We start from the raw sequence: 18,202 nt of genomic DNA on the forward strand, positions 1-18,202 counted from the left end.
CCGGGGTTCGAGCCCGTGACCACCAAATATGGAGGATGCGGAAAGGTCAGGGAATGACCACCGCATATCCCTGGAGCAATATGGCTTTAGTTGCTAATGCTCCTAAAAAACCAAATAACAACATCAACATACAGATAAAAGAGGGTAGATGATAGAAAAACTTCTAGATAGCAGAACTTAACACTCTTAAACAGAGTTACTCACACCTATGTCCATTTATCTACATGGAGTACTTCTATAATTGATCTCACCATCTGTTCCCCAGCTCTATATCCTATTCTTGACTAGTCTGTTTCAAATGATCCCTATAATAGTGATCACTACCCAGTTGTTTGCCACCTATTAACAAATGATGTACCACAATCTATAAGAGGTAAAAAGTAGAAAGTTTTCAAAGCAAACTGAGTAAAATACCAATATGCTGCTTCTTTAGATGAGCAAACTATAAGACATCGTGATATCAATAATGCTGTTGCTTATGTTACAAACCAAATCATCTCTGCAGCAAATATTTCAATACCAAAGACCACTAATCAGTACCATAAATATTACAAGCAGTGGTGGAATGAAGAATGCCTGGAAGCGAAGAAAGAGAAAAATAAAGCTTGGAATCAATTCAGAAAGTTCCCTACCACCATTAATCTTATAAAATATAAGAAAGCCAGAGCAAAAGCACATTATATATGTCGGATATCTCAAAAAGAGTCCCGGATATCCTTTGCTAACAAAATTAATAGAAATACCGGCACTAGAATTATCTCGAATAAAATTAGACAAATGTCAGGTAACTATTCAACAGCCACTAAACTGATAATGAGCTGGAAAGGCCATGACATAACTGATTCAGAAAAAATTGCAAACCTATTAGGAGAAACCTTTGAGGAATTATCAGCTACGTCATCATATAGATGTCTTTCAAAAATATAAAGTTCAAATAGAAAAATACAGAAATTTCCGCACAACTCATGAGATTCCATACAATCAACCCTTCGCTATAAATGAGTTACATAAAGCCATAGCCAAATCAAAACAAAGTGCAGCAGGTCTCGATGGAATCCATTATCAAATGATTAAGCATCTCACTGAAAATTCCATGCATGCTCCTACTGCTTTATAATAGGATATACCTTGAGCACACATATCCAGACTCTTGGCAGCATCCGTTTGTGTTGGCCTTTCATAAACCAGGTAAGGACCACTCAAATCCAAATAATTATTGCTCTGTTTTCGTCACTAGCTGTCTTAGTAAAACTTTAGAAAGAATGATGAATGATAGGTTAACATGGTTTCTTAAACTCGCACAATCTCCTTAGTCTGAGCCAAAAAACAGATCAACACTGGATATATTAACAAAAGCGAAAGCAAACATCCGCAATGCCTTTCTCTGAAACGAACATCTTGTTTTGTTATGTCTCGACATTAAAAATGCTTTTGATACTATCTGGAGATAGGGTATCCTACAGGAATTGCATAAATTAGGATTGCAAGGCCATCTACCAAAGGTTCTCCAAAACTTCATGCATAAAAGAACTTTCCAAGTCTACTACCATAATATTTTGTCTCAAATATACAATCAAGAACAGGGGATGCCCCAAGGCTCATTTCCCTTTTTGCAATAAAATTCAATTCTATCACAGAAGTTATTCCAGAAACAGTAGAAACATATCTATATGCAGACGATCTCACTATTTCATGCCATTCATAGAATATTTGGACAATTGGGAGAAAGCTTCAATGCACTATAAACAAAATAGAGTCCTGGTTCACCTATAATGCATATCAACTCTCAGTACAAAATACAGTGGCAATACACTTCTGCAGAAAACATTAGCATTAGTAGAGGCATTTGATGCAAGAAAGCAAGCTTATGCAGCATCAGCCAAAAAAATAAAAATAAAAAAATTAAAAAAATAATAATAAACAAATAAATAAAAAATAACCACTTCCACTTCACCCCTCTGTTCGTTCGGAATACCTGTCCAGCTGAGCCTTAAACTTATTTAGGCTATCAACTTCCACAACAAGGGATGGAAGTCTATTCCACCAACCAACCACCCGCTGGCTAAAGGCAAATTTCCTCACGTCTATCCTACATCTGTCTTTTTTAAATTTGATTTTATGCCCTCTCAGGTGATTATTCTGAGCAAGAGGAAGAATCCCATCAGCATTGAGCATACTCAATCCATTCAAGGTTTTATACACCTCTATCAGATCACCTTGCTGGTGTAGTCCCCAGACACTGTAATTTGCAAAACTTAAGCCTTTCTTCGTAAGAGCACCCCTTTGTTCCATTCACTAATCTTGTTGCCCTTCTCTGTACTCGTTCCAGCATCTCTACATCCTTCTTGAAATGAGGCCTCCAAACCAGTATACAGTACTCTAGGAGGTGATTATTCTCTTATACAAGGGAATAATCACCTCCTTATCCCTGCTAGAAAAATTCCTATATATCATCGACAATACACCATGAGCTACTCTTGCAGCCCGTCTGCACTGCTCAGAAAACTTCACATCTGCCTGCACAACCACCCCAAGGTCCCTTTCATTCTCTACCACTGTCAGTGTAGTACCACAGAGTTGATACATTGCTCTGGGGTTGCTGTTTCCCATATGTAGTACTTTACATCTGTCAATGTTAAACTTCATTTGCCACCTCTCAGCCCATCTACTCAACCTTTCCAGATCCTGTTGCAGTAGCATAGTGTCAGTAGTGTCCTTGACAACTCTGCCAACCTTTGTATCGTCTGCAAACTTGGACATTATAGCTTGATATACCATCATCAATATCATTTATAAATACAGAAAACAATAATGGACCCAATACTGAACCCTGAGGGATTCCACTAATAACATTAGTCCACAAAGAGCAGTGTCCATTGATTACCACATTCTGTCTTCTCCCACTCAACCATCCCTTTATCCATAGCAGCAATTTGCCTCCAATGCCACACTGCTCCAATTTGTGCAGCAGTCTTCCATGTGTCAAAAGCCTTTCTAAGATCCAAGTATATAATATCAAAGTTATTCCCTGCATCCAGTTCTTTTGTGACTGCATCATAGTATCCAATCAAATTGGTCAGGCAAGACTTCCCCTTAACAAAACCATGCTGTGTCTGAGCTATAACTGAAGTCTTGTCTAGATGATCCTGCAGTGCTTCTTTAACCAGTGCCTCCATTAATTTTCCAGGAACAGAAGTTAAACTAACAGGTCTATAATTACTTCTGTCGCCCTTTGATCCTCCTTTGTGAATTGGGGTCACATTTGCACATCTCCAGTCCAAGGAAGCTCTCATAATTATGGCTAAGGGTTTGCTTACATCCTTTGCTGCCTCCTTTAATGTAACTGGATAGATCCCATCCACCCCAGGTGTCTTTCTTGTATTTATCTTCAACAATTTCTCCTCCACTTTACTCTCAGTTATTACTAGATTCTCTAGCTTACTGCCAGAGTTGAATACACCTCTGGCATTCCCCTGACTGAATAACTCCTCATGTGTGAATGTCGATGCAAAATATTCATTCAGTTTGTTAGCTACCTGAGCAGGATCATCAACAGTTGACCCATCGATATCAAGTGGACCAATCTGATTCATCCCCTTCCTTCTAGAGTTTACATAACTAAAGAACTCTTTGCTGTTTTTCTTTGCATCCCTTGCCAAAGATTTCTCGTAATCTGCCTTCGCCTGCCTAACCTCCTTTGTAACTTGGTTACAGATCAACTTGTATCTATCATAGACTTCTGTGCCACATGTTAATTTGTATGTATCCCATGCATTTTTCTTCTCTGCCATATGTCTCATTAGTTCATCTGACATCCACTTAGGCCTAAACCTTGAACAATATTTCTTAGTTGGTATGTAAAGCCTAGTAGCTTCCAAGAAAACAAAAATGAAAGAAAACGAAATCCTAACCCAGAACTAAGAATAAGCAATGAACAAATTCCACTGAAACATAGTATCTGACTACTAGGACCAATCAGGTATCACAAATTAAATTTTCTACACCATATAAAATATCTATATACAGTGTATGTAAACAAATTAAACATTCTTCAAGCTTATGCAGCATCAGCCAAAAAAAAAACACTCCCATTTTATCCCTCTGTTTGTTCCAAACCTGGCCAGTTCAGCCTTAAATTTATTTAAGCTATCAACTTGCACAATAAGGGATGGAAGTCTGTTCCACCAACCAACTACCCGCTGGCTAAAGGCAAATTTCTGCACATCTGTCCTACAACTGTCTTTCCTCAATTTGAATTATGCCCTCTCAGGTGATTAATCTGAGCAAGAGGAAGAATCCCATCAGCATTGAGCATGCTCAAACTATTCAAGGCTTTATACACCTCAATCAAATCACCTCGCAGGTGCCTAGTCTCCAGACACTGTAATTTGCAAAACTTAAGCCTTTCTTCCTAAGAGCAACCCTTTGTTCCTTTCACTAATCTTGTTGCCCTTCTCTGTACTTGTTCCAACAGCTCTATATCCTTCTTAAAATGAGGCCTCCAGACCTGTATACAGTATTCAAGGTGTAGCCTGACCACAGCAGGGATAAGGAGGTGATTATCCCCTTATACAAGGGGATAATCACCTCCTTATCCCTTCTAGAAAAATTCCTGTATATCATTGACAAGATGCCACGAGCTACTCAGCATAACCCCTCCTCCCTTCCTGTCCTGTCCTGTCTATGCTTTCTGTACACATTGTATTACCCAAATTCAAGTTCTTCACTGCTTATGTCTATGTGACACCATGTCTCTGATATCCCAACAATATCTCCCTTTAATGTCTTGACTAACACTTCAAGCTCATCGAATTTATTAACTATACTCCTAGCATTGGTGTACATGCAAGTATATATGCACCTATTTCTACTCTTAGTTACCCTAACACAGCCTATGCATTTACTTGTTCCACTGTGACTCCCAGCAGTCCTGGAAATTTCCATTGCCTTGCTTTCCAGGCTGCAGCTCAATTGCATTTCAGTAGAAGTGGTGCAAGAATCACTTTTGCCTCTGCCAGTGGCTACTGGTAATCTATTAGTTCATGTATCCCCCTAAGCTAGCAGTTTTCCGACCCACCTAACTCTGCCTTGATAGCATCAGAAATATTCTTGTACCCTTTCTATTTAAGTGTATCCCATCCCTGTAAAAGCAGTCTCTCCTGTTAACAAGCACAGACCAGGCTGAGAACATTCTTCCCCTTGAGCCTTGCACAATCTTTCCAGGGCAGAATTGATCAAAGACTCTCATCATATACTCCCTCCTATAGTGTCTGGGCAGAATTGCAGAAACTTTCAAATTCAACCCTAACACATGGCTCTTTTTCAGCATTGTCTTGTACTTGTTAAGTAATTCTGCTGGTCTCCTACTCTTAATATCATTAGTGCCAACGTGTACAACAATATCACCCTTTGTGCCCTTAAAGGATGATATCTGCCCTACAACCTTTGCCCCTGGCAGACATACCCTGGCCCTGTTCCATCTATCCTTTTTACACAATATGTTTCCCATTTCCCTGACAATATAGTCACCTACAGCAACTAGTTCCTATGGGACCAGCGCATTTTGCCTTGGGGGGTTGCCGCTGTGTTGCATGAAGTTCAAGTGCAAGATCTGGCATTGATGTGGGCGGCTGAGGAGAGCTTGATGGGCCCTTCAATTTAAATCCTTTGAGGGTATCTACCCTGTCCTTCAAGCTCTCATATAAGCCCATAACAATGCCGAGTTGGCACCTGATTTCCTCGCACTCCTTACATCGCGCACACACAAAGACATTCTCCTTTGCAATATCATGTCCCGTTCCTGATTGCTCCACAAACATCAAACAAGCAGTGAATTTCAATAGACTGTGATTCAGAGGACAATTGCCTCCCCTCAGTTCTCTCCTGAGTCACAGCACTTCCACTAGTTTGAGCCTTTTGCTTTGCTGCTCTGGTCTGAGTCAAGATTTCTATTCAAATTCAGTAAAATTCCAATACAAAACATAACCCTAACCTAAATCCCAATGCAGTTATAACACTATATATATGTATTTTGGTATCGAATATTATCTCCAAGTTACATTATATGACTTTCTTATCCCCTGCCAACTTATATGTATTAATTTATGATGTTATGTTTGTAACAACTAGGTCGCTATATTTATTTAGCTAAAAAAGTACAATTCAATTGACAATGAAATTTAATAAGATTTATAAATTTTACTGATTAATTGATACTACTATACTTGCTATCTAGATTTCCTTTAAACCTTACGCTGTCTAGTTTTCCCTTAAACCTTACACTATCTAGTTTTCTGTTAAACCTTACTCCAGCATGAATTAGAATGGCATGTTGGACCCTAACTCATTCATAATTAGGGAAGCACCTGTACTATTTTATAAGTAATACGGGGTTTGCTTTTGAATGCCCCTGATTTTAAAAGTTGGTTAAAATTCTTGTGTTGTACATGTGGCACATAGTGGGTGCCAATAGAGGGGGATATGGTCAAGTTTTATTGCTGATGTAACCAAGGCTGCCGGCACTGCATCCTCTGCTGTCATTTTTTTAAAAATGGCATCAGTGTAAGAGAAAGTTCAAGCAGTAGTGTGGTTTGCAGACAGCAAATCTTTTGTCATGGTTCAAAGGCAGTTTAGATGTGTGTTCAACAAAGATGCTCCTGATCCAAAGTCTTTATATCGATAGTACAGGACATTTTTGAACACCGGTAGCATGTAGAAGTAACATGGTGGAGGTCATCAAAGCTCCTCAGAAGACTTGAGTTAAAGAGGTACATGCTGCCTTTGTTTGTAGCCAATGGAAATTCATCAAGGTAATCGAACATGCCCCATGAAACTTTGCAGGCAGCTGCATTTGTATGCCTATAAATTGCAAATGGTTCAAGAAATCAGGCCGAGTGGCAAACCACAGCGACAAAACTTTGCTATTGATATTCTTATTACATTGACCAAAACCACAATTTCTTGAGTTAGTTTTTCTTTTTTTTTTTTGTCTGGCCTCACTGGGGGGTTCCCCCTACTCCACAATTTCTTGGGTTGTGTTATATTTTCCGATGAGGCAACATTTCATGCTTCAGGAAAAGTTAACCAACACAATGTTCGAATATGGGGTTTTGAAAACCTGCAGTGTATCCAAGAGCACGTTTGAGAGAGTCCAAAAGTGAATGTGTGGTGTGGTCTTATGAAGGATATGATTATCAGACTGTTCTTCTCATTCTCCTTTTTTCTTTTTCTTTTTCTTGGAGAATACGCTTACAAGAATCACTCCTACAGCCCAACATAATCTTTCAGCAAGATGGAACACCACCCCAGTGGAACTTGCAAGTGCACACTGCTTTGAATGATATGTTCCCAGACCAAGCCCAATCCACTGTTGGATTGGGCTTGATGGACCAATACCATGCCCCCCTCTTTCACCTGACATAATTCTCTCAGATTTCTTCTTCTTCTTCTTCTTCTTCTTGTGCTCTGCAGAAGACATGGTTTATCCCACGAAGGTATCTAACATCATCATCTTATGTACACACACATTGTGCAAGCAACTGCCACCATCGGTGCAGATCTGGTAGATCAAAACTGTTCTGAAATCAAGTATCATTTGGACATTCTCTGTTGCACCAAAGGAGCTCATGTAGAAGTCTGCTGCCTTTTTTTTTTTTTTTTTTTTTTTTATTATAAACTGTTTGTCTTCTTTCCCAATAAAAGTTATAAACATTTCCTAGTGCATTGGTGTTTCTTTTTTTGAGACATTTTAAATCAGAGATGCTCTTTTTTTTTTTTTTTTTTGTACAGGCCTTATTTTCCCATGCCTTCATTGAAGGCATTTAATAATTTTCCTTCTTTTTTTCCATAAATTCTCATGTGCTCATAAATTTTCAGGAATATAAAAAAATATGCCTGCTTGAAATTTTAGATGATCCCAATCAGTTTGTGTGTATTTTGTCTTCAATAACTTAAAATGACATCAAAATCTATAAAAGTATTGTTTATGTTAAATTATTTTTTTAATCTAATCCATAATTTATAAAACTAATAAATTGATGAGTGCAATTATTTTTTGTTACAGATATACCTAAGCCTCCTCAAGGACCTTTGGAAATCACTGACATTTATAGAGACAGATGCAAATTAGCATGGAAGCCTCCTCTTGATACCGGAGGCATGCCACTTTCTCACTATCTTGTAGAAATGCAAGATATGGGTGGACGTGGTGGATGGGTTGAAGTAGGTACATCAGAAAAACCCAGTTTTGACGTTACTAGTCTTATACCAAAAAAAGAGTACAAATTTAGAGTTCGAGCAGTAAATAAGAAAGGTGTTTCAGAACCTTTAGTGGCACCAAAATCAATTCTTGCAAAGGATCCTTATGGTATGTGCTTTTTTTTATTGATTTAAAAAATATATATGCTATTTTTGTAATTCAGTATTATTGAATTGTAGTAGTCATAATCAAGAAAATTTTTAACATGAAAATTTTTTTTTGGCATAATGGCAAAAATGAACAATAATATAATAACTATTGTGATTTGAATTTTTGCAGCAAAGTAATTTAAATTGGGAATGACTGAGAACAAGTAGGTTGCTAAAGTATATATTCCACCTGTGTTACTCATAGGTTCATACTTTTTTTATTTCTGCTTTTAAGTTTTTATTTTTTTTGGCTTTAATAAGCTTTTTTGATTTTAGTTGGGTTTTAAATTCTTTTTTCTTTTTAATTTTCTCCTTTGAAAATAAGTATTCCATTCAAATTAAGATTTATTAATTTGAATTTATTTCATGCTTTGAAAACATATTCGTGTGAATTTTAATAAAAACTTTCTCACTATTTTTTGTTAATAGTCAACTACAGGAATCTTTTATCATTGCAATAACCTTATTTATAACTTCCATATGATTGGTGGATAGCATGATAATCACACCATATGATGTTCAACTCTCATTGTATTGAATATTGCATACTGTTTGCAGAGGCAGACTGGGTCAAAAATTCTTACCCAGTCTGCAAATAGAACGTATTGGAGGTCAGGGTATAATATTTAAAATCACACCCACCAGCCTCCATCGGCCTCCGGCCCACCAGGGCCGGAGGCCGATGGAGGCTGGTGGGTGTGATTGGTGGCTGGTCTTATGGCCAGTCTGCCTCTGGCTGTTCATAGTTCTTACTATATGGGAACGGTAAGAACTATGAATAATTCTTACTATTTATGATTTTAACATTCGGTCATCATTACTGAAGAATCTGTCAATAATATTATATACCACATGAACATTGCTAACATTGGCACAGTGGCAACTTTGTGTAGTGTTTGTCATTGTGGAAGTTTTGCTTCTGATGCTGTTGTTGTTATTATTTGGTTTTTTGGACCATTAGCAACTAAAGCCATATTGCTCCAGGGATATGCGATGGTCATTTCCTGACCTTTCCGCATCCTCCGTATTTGGTGGTCACAGGCTCGAACCCCAGTCTGATCAAGAAGTGTGTGCTCTGCACTGCTGCTCCTGCTCACCTGGCTATGGAGGTGCCGTTTCTGATGCATTGCATTTGAAGTTTTCATCAGCAGCCCAACCACAATATCTCACATTTAGGAACAGAAACTCACTGTTAACTGTTACCTTTACAGCTTTAATAGAATTAAAATATTTAACATTATTTGTCCAAAAATAAGTATCAATGTTAAAAAATGCCCATGTGTGCCCTGTACACATGAAGAATATTTTATATGAAAAAATCTTTTACAAAAATGTGAAATGGAAATTATGTAAATTATGTCACTTCCTAAATGACATCAATGCTGTCACTAACATTGATTTGGTAGAGTAAGTAGAGGGCATGAGCCCACTATTTACCGGTGGTAGGGCAAAGATGTTGGTATCAATTCCAGCCTGTTTGAACTTGTCCCTTATCATCCTTTTCTCGTACTTATCAAACTATTGGGGGGATACAAGGACTAATAGATTAACAGTAGCCACTGGCAGAGGTGAAAGTGATTCTTGCACTGCTTCTATTGGAATGAGCAGCAGCCTGGAAAACAAGATGCAGGATATTTCAGAGACTGCTGGGAGTCATTGCGGTACAAGTAAACACATGGGTTGTGTTAGGGTAGCTAAGAATAGGAACAGGTGCATGTTTACTTGCGTGTACACCACTGCTAGGAGTTTGGTAAATAAATTTGATGAATTTGAGGTATTGCTCACAACATCAAAGGCGGATATCAGAGACGTGGTAATGAAATTTTCATAAGAAAATTTCATTACCAGTCGGTTTTACACCAGTGCCACCATAGGTGTTTTCACACCAAAAACTATTAGTCTTTATGCCAATCAGCTGATGATTGCAGGAGTGTTTAGCCACTCAGCTCCATGGAAGGCAAAGCCATGTGCTGTCCTCCAGTGCTTTGAGTTACCATCCCTACAATGAAGAGGTTGGGTGAGTATCTACAATCTACCAAGAGATTGCAGATTACAGACCTTATAAAAAGTGTTTAAGCTTTTAAATTCTGTTTGAATTTATTGAGGAAGAATGCAGATTTTTAAGTGTAGACTTGTCAAGGACAAGTCTAAAACTAAAAATATCTAGCTGGACTCTCACATTCATATAGTTTTTGCAGGAGCAGCATATATATGGTTTTCTCTGAATCACTGCTCTTACACAGTTCTGAATCAACAAAACCCAGCTGACAGAGTCTGAACCACAAGCTATGTTCAGTCAGAAGGAAGCAGGTATTCATCCTGAATTGAAGCCATGGCTTTTGCTGATTGTTATCAGTTGCAACAGAGCGGAGAAAATCATGCCTCTCTGTCCTTCTCAGAGAATGCCCATCAGTGTTGCCAAGTGGACATCTGCTTATCACTGGTGTGCCCCACTCTGCTGGAATGCCCATGGGAACACCACCGCCCATACCACAACTGGACACCAGGACACAACCAGATGCCCAAAATCTTTATGGAGATATTTCTCTTGGCCCCATAGATTCACTGGCATCTGATACTGTTCAGAAGGCATGCATTATGCTGAGGAGGGTGAAACTCTGGCAGCCATCCAGTATCTGTCGACAGCAGTGTTGGTAATTTTTACAAACTAAGCCCCAGATGCATATGTTATAAAAATACAAATCTGCATTTGTACAAGAGATTAAGGGGGAGATCCCTTCATCTCCATACCTCATAAAAACTGAGGGAGATTAAGGGATCTGCCTATAATCTCCCAGTCAGTTCTTATCATTTTCTAGATCTTGGCATATGACATACTCTTGTCTTTTAGGTATCTTGGATGCCCAACAAATTCAATTACCTCACCTGACACACGTACTTTTAGGGAAACATGCCTTGTCTAAGTGGTGGTGTAGTCAAACTAAATTGGCTCTCTCTTGTAGCATTGATACAGTCATATGCCTTGAGATAGTGAGCTTATGCAGATGAAACTATCTAAAAGCTTTCTCATCATTGTCTTCTAGTAAATTTCTTGAGTTTCCTTTAATCAAACGGTCATTTGCAATGTGAATAATGCATCTGCGTATCAGATGGTTGAAGTGTCATCTCCAAAAATTTGCCCATGAGTGCATTCCACATGACAAGTCCCGGATCTACTTTTGGAGTTAGCCCTGCTTGATGTGGTATATTTTTTCAACATACTTGGATCTGACCATCTCAAATTGATCACTCAGAATCTGATATAAAATTATCAGAACAAAGTGCCAAAAAAAAAAAAAAAAAACCCTTTGAAGAATACTATCCCACCACAGGTAATTGAAAACCCTTTCAAAGTAGATGAATAAACCCAGGATGTAATCAACCGGAATATTTATTAACTGACGCTGTCTGTCAAGTAATAACATCGGTTAGTGAATATCCTCTTTGATTACATTCTGTGTTCTAGCTTCTCCAGTTTCTTCAAGATCACCCAGAGAGCTGTTTCCTTCAATATTAATTATTCTATATTCTTTCTTCTGTATTTGGTCCTTGAGGATGTTGCAGACATTCTCTCAGATATGCTGATTGTTCAGTATATCTGAGCAAATGTCTATGCTTGCTACCTGGGAGTCTAAAATGCTGAAGGAACTGATATTTGGGTAACACTCAAGTCAAGTGGATCAAATTTTGGTGAAGTAACAAACGGCACCTCAACCAAAACAAACAGCACCTCAACCAGCTGGGTCCATGTGACTAGAAAACAGAAGCCAGCTGGAGTTGTGAACATTAAAATATTAGGAAAGTTGGACTAAAGAAAATCAAGTTTCAAAGAGAGGAAGTCAAAGCGTTCCAAGTGGTTAGTGGAGTTGGAAGAACGATAGTGGCAACAGATGAATTTGACAGAATGTTGTAGAGAGATTTTAAGCCAGAGAAGGTCGAAAAGAAGAGATTCCAAATTACTAAGACTCTCACAGAGAATATCAGAATGGACATATGCACAAGTACCACCTTTGAGGCAAAAGGAATCATACAGCAAATAATTCGGAAGACTGAGATGAGCAGTGATTGAATCAACTAATAACTGGGATTCTGTCAGAAAAAGTACATGGATCTGTTTGTTATTTGGTTTTTAGGAGCATTAGCAACTAAGGCCATATTGCTCCGGGGATATGCGGTGGTCATTCCCTGACCTTTCCACATCCTCCGTATTTGGTGGTCACGGGCTCGAACCCCGGTCTAATCAAGAAGTGTTTGCTACGCACTGCTGCTCCTGCCCACCTGGCTACAGAGGCGCCTGGTTGAGGTGCTGAGGCTTTTGCAATTACTAATGACCTCGTACAGACAGTTCATTTATCTACCAAAATACCAGATAATCCTAACCATGCAGCCAATGATCTTTTTCTCAGAAACAACCCTTTTAAGAAAATGGTCAAGGTGAGTGGTCCCCTGCGCCACCTTAGATCACAACCTAGGGGATGGTCTCTTCTCCAATGAAGCCTTTATCTCGTGATCATTTCCAACCTTGTGTTGTTTGACATTACAAGAATGCAAAAGAGGATGATCTGTGAGATTTCTTTCTTCTTTTCATTGGTAGGATTACTGTTCCAAATCTTCTGATGCCAATGTTTTTTTTTTTTTTTTTTTATGAAAACCCCAAACACGAAAGGTATCAAAACCTATAGTACTTAGTACCGTGCATGGGTTGAAGGAGAAGTATGGGGGGAGGGGGGTGCCGGAAACTTTGCTCTAGAGACTAAACATGGGTTTCACCACTTCAAGCCTCCAATAAGCAAAAAATGTTTGCTCGGATTATGTCAGTGAAATTATTCTTGTAGGGTTGGAATCCTTTATTCCACATGCCACCTTAAAATCTCGTCCTTTATCTAAACCTTGGTTTTCCAATAAATATGTTAAGGTTGTTCAAGAGAACAATGTTACATATCATAATTGGCTTGTTTCAAAATCTCCAGATTCATTTTCCGAAGCTCACAACAATTGTAAAGCAGTTATTAATCAGTCGAATCTAAATTTCAAAGAGGAAAAGAATAGAAAACTTGCTTCTTGTCCATATGGTAGCTGAGCATTCAAGTCTTATGCCAAAGCTATTGGCCACAATTTTTGTTTCCACCTGTGTCAAAACCAGATGGTTCTATTTGCCACTTCAGCCAAACATAAAGCTGACCTGCTAGCATCTTATTTTTCTTCTAACTGGTGTATTGATGATCTTGATAAACCACCTACCACCATTCCCAGTACACTCCATTCAATGCCTCCTGTGGATTTTGACGAATCTTGATTCTAAGAAAGCTCCATGTTCTGATGGTATTTCTCCACTTGTCCTCAAAACCTCTGCTCCTGAACTTACTACTGTTCTCTGTTGTCTTTTCTCACTTTCTTGTTCTGAAGGTGTTTTTACTTCTGCTTGGAAATTTGCTCATATTCAGCCAGTTCCTAAAAAGGGTGACACATCCCTCTCATCCAATTATTGACCATTGCACTTACTTCTACTCTGTCTAAAATAATGGAGAAATCAATTAACTGCCAACTCTTAAATTATTTAGAATCCTTCCATCTGATCAATGATTGCCTGTATGGATTCCATCAGTGTCGATCCACTTGTGATATTCTGGATTATGTTACCCATCTGTAGACAAATTAATTGGAAAAGTTTGGTGAAACTCAAACAGTTTCTCTTGATATTTCAAAGGCTTTTGATCCTGTTTGGCTTAAATCTACTAAATAAGCTTCCTTCTTATTGTTTGCCAACTTTTTGTAATTGGGTATCTAATTTGTCTCCAACCACTCACTGTGGGTGATGGTAGCTGTCTCTCTGTCTCTGATTTCTCTGATAATGCTAGTGTTCCCCATGTTTCAGTTCTTTCATCCATTCTTTTTCTCTTGTATATTAATGACCTTCTTCCATTGACTGGAAATCCTCTCCATAGTTTTGCTGATGATAGCATATTATATTCCACTTTCCAATTTGAGAAACCTTGCCCTTCACAAACAGCTTAAATTTCTCGAATGTCCGCTACCAATTCCTTAAACGCTGATCTCCAGGTAATTCGCCAATGGGGCAATGATAACTTAGTCGATTTCAATCCTTCTAATACTCAAACCTGTTTTATATCTCGCTTAAAGGATTCTTCTTCCCCTATGCTTATCTTCAATTACACTCCGATTTCTGCTCAATATCATATGTATTGGTTGGATTACTCTGGCTTCTAATCTTGCATAAGCACATTACAAGTATTACTTCCTCTACCTCTAAAAAACTGGGTTTTCTCTTTTGCTCTTGCCGTTACAAATACTTTTTTTTTTCCAAAGAGCTGTTCACTCTGTACAAAATTGCAAATCCACCCTATCATGAAATATTTTTCCCACATCTGGGGCAGTGCCCCAAAACCTTCTCAGGCTTCTAGATTCCATTCAGAAGAGGGGTATTAGGTTAATTAATGACTCATCTCTATCAGATCTGTCTACTCTCTGTCTCACAGACATTCTGTTTCTGCTGCATGCCTTTTCTATAGATACTTCCATGGGCACTGTTCTTCTGAATTGGCTTCTATAATTCCCACTCTCTCTTTCAAAGCAGTCCGAACACATGCTGCAACCAGTCAACATCCTTTTGCTGCCCAAATTCAAACTCACAAAACCAACTTTTCTTCTTCCTCATTTATTCATTCAACTTTTGTTTTCTGGAAAACCTTCCTTCATATATATTTCTTGAAAATTCCAATCTATAGAAGTTCAAGTCTATGGACAACATCTTCTTTCATATTGTCAACCTTCAACCTATGCACAGTAATAAGTACTATAGGTTCTAATACCTCTCTTGTTTGGGGTTTTCAAAAAAAAAAAAGAAGAAGAAGAAAAATAAATATTGAAGGAAATTGTCCTTCCATAAGACAAGTATTAAATAAGTCCAATATCCAATACAGACCTTTAATGAAATCGACCTTTCATCAACCCCCATAAACCATCTCCTGTCAAGTCTATAGTCCATTTCCCCTCACACTTTGGTCAGAGAGAAAGGCAGTTCACTCTCAGCAGATTGATATGGCTCATTTTCAGTGACTATTGATCACTGCTGTTCATTTTACTCTTTAACAATATTTCGTGAAACAAATTCTACCTGAAATATTCAGACTAGTTAATTAATTCTGATTCCTGCCCTGGATAGAATTGGTTACTTCATTAAAATTATATTTCTCAGTAATTGCTATATACACTGAAAACCAGGGATTAGTTATGTTGTTTTTAAATAAATGGTTCCCAAGAATTTTTCTTGTTATTTCGGTTACTATTTATTACTTCATTAAAATGATATTTCTCAGTAATTGCTATATACACTGAAAACCAGGGATTAGTGATCTGTTTTTAAATAAATTATTCCCAAGAATTTTTCTTGGCAACATTTAATATATTACTATAAGCCTTCCTTAAGTCCAGATATCTATGCTTCAGTTCTTCTAGCCCATTCACATTTCCATCTCCTGCTTCTCTGAAACTTCTTTCAAAGTTTTCTTGCTTTATTTAAAATAGGAATTCACAACACACTACATGAATTCCACAGTTTTTCCTTCTCATTGATTGTCTATAAGATGTTTATGACAGTTTTTGATTTTAAATTCAGCTTTTCATTAGCTTTTTCAGAAAATCTCTCCATCTCCCACATCATGGTCTTAATCTTATATTTTCATAAACATGTTTAATATAACATTTTTGATAATATGATGGTTATGATGGTTTCTAGCTGACCACTCCTCCTCCCAAACTCTCCAATCATGCATAATTCCAGTGGCCGCATCACAATAATTGTTATGTCAATATATGACTTGCAAGGGTAGATGAGTTGGAAACTAATTTACATCAGTGATGACCTCATCCTGTGGCAGACAGGAACTTCTCAAGATCATTTCCTCTATCAGCGGAGGCTTCTCCATGACAGGTGGAGCCAGCCTTGGAATCCACTGCTATGATTATTTTGTGGCTGCTCAAAAGCTGATTCTCTCTCTCTCTCTCTCTCTCTCTCTCTCTCTCTCCCACACACACATACCTTATGTACTTATCTCTGTAGTTGTCGAATTGGCAGTAGAGTGATATTTGTAAGCTGTAAGATACCCTGTCTCCCCACCACCACTACCAAAAACATAAGGTTCTTGTAACACCATTAATTCTACACTCATCTCCTCTGTGACCCAACTGAGCTTCTAGGCTGTGGTTTTTGCCCTCTGACTATTTATCAGCAGTACAGAATATTTAAATGCATTTCTTCTACTACACATAGTCAGTTCTTCATTTTATGATCATAAGCCATTTTTATATTCTGGGCACTCTTTACTTATTGAATTGTGATCGGGGGAAGGGGGGTGAGCTTACATCTCAAAGAGTTAAAGCAGCTTGGTGTTTCAACAACAATTGGACAGTCCCTAAAAGAATGGCCTGGCCCCAAACAGTGAATTTTGTTTTTACCGATCTTTTTAGCATTAGCATTAGCATTAGCATTAGTAGAGGCATTTGATGCAAGAAAGCAAGCTTATGCAGCATCAGCCAAAAAAAAAAAAAAAAAAAAAAAAAAAAGTAACATAAATAAATAAAAATAACCACTTCCACTTCACCCCTCTGTTCGTTCGAAATACCTGTCCAGCTGAGCCTTAAACTTATTTAGGCTATCAACTTCCACGACAAGGGATGGAAGTCTGTTCCACCCACCAACCACCCGCTGGCTAAAGGCAAATTTCCGCACATCTATCCTACATCTGTCTTTCCTCAATTTGAATTTATGCCCTCTCAGGTGATTTTTCTGAGCTAGAGGAAGAATCCCATCAGCATTGAGCATGCTCAAACCATTCAAGGCTTTGTACACCTCTATCAGATCACCCCGCTGGTGCCTAGTTTCCAGACACTGTAATTTGCAAAACTTAAGCCTTTCTTCGTAAGAGAACCCCTTTGTCCCATTCACCAATCTAGTTGCCCTTCTCTGTACTCGTTCCAGCAGCTCTACATCCTTCCTGAAATGAGGCCTCCAGGCCTGTATACAGTACTCTAGGTGTGGCCTGACCATTGCCTTATACAAGGGAATAATCACCTCCTTATCCCTGCTAGAAAAATTCCTATATATCATTGACAATACACCATGAGCTACTCTTGCAGCTCATCTGCACTGCTCAGAGAACTTCATATCTGCCTGCACCACCACCCCCAGGTCCCTTTCATTCTCTACCACTGTCAGTGTAGTACCACAGAGTTGATACGTTGCTCTGGGGTTGCTGTTTCCCATATGTAGTACTTTACATTTGTCAATGTTAAACTTCATTTGCCACCTCGAAGCCCATCTGCTCAACCTTTCCAAATCCTGTTGCAGCAGCATAGTGTCAGTAGTGTCCTTGACAACCCTGCCAACCTTCGTATCGTCTGCAAACTTGGACATTAAGCCTGATATACCATCATCAATATCATTTATAAATACAGAAAACAATAAAGGCCCCAATACTGAACCCTGAGGGACTCCACTAATAACATTAGTCCACGATGAGCAGTGTCCATTGATTACCACTCTCTGTCTTCTCCCCCTCAACCACCCCTTTATCCATAGCAGCAACTTGCCTCCAATGCCACACTGCTCCAATTTGTGCAGCAGTCTTCCATGTGCAACAGTATCAAAAGCCTTTCTAAGATCCAAGTATATAATATCAAAGTTATTCCCTGCATCCAGTTCTTTTGTGACTGCATCATAGTATCCAATCAAATTGGTCAGGCAAGACTTCCCCTTAACAAAACCATGCTGTGTCCT

At 38.4% G+C, this 18,202-nt stretch overlaps 1 protein-coding gene across 2 annotated transcripts in view; it reads left to right on the forward strand.

The window, feature by feature from the left end:
- Positions 1-18,202, forward strand: part of LOC150079033 (twitchin-like) — a 2,795,346-nt gene that overhangs the window by 882,765 nt on the left and 1,894,379 nt on the right. For both annotated transcript variants that reach the window (XM_090382361.1, XM_090382360.1), the window contains one exon: positions 8,063-8,365. In XM_090382361.1, the coding sequence (XP_090238487.1) occupies positions 8,063-8,365 (303 nt within the window). The remainder of the gene's footprint in view (positions 1-8,062; positions 8,366-18,202) is intronic.

The sequence above is a fragment of the Mastigoproctus giganteus genome, chromosome 10 (assembly GCF_048544385.1).
Source record: "Mastigoproctus giganteus isolate SK-2022 chromosome 10, ASM4854438v1, whole genome shotgun sequence".
NCBI lineage: Eukaryota > Metazoa > Arthropoda > Arachnida > Uropygi > Thelyphonidae > Mastigoproctus > Mastigoproctus giganteus.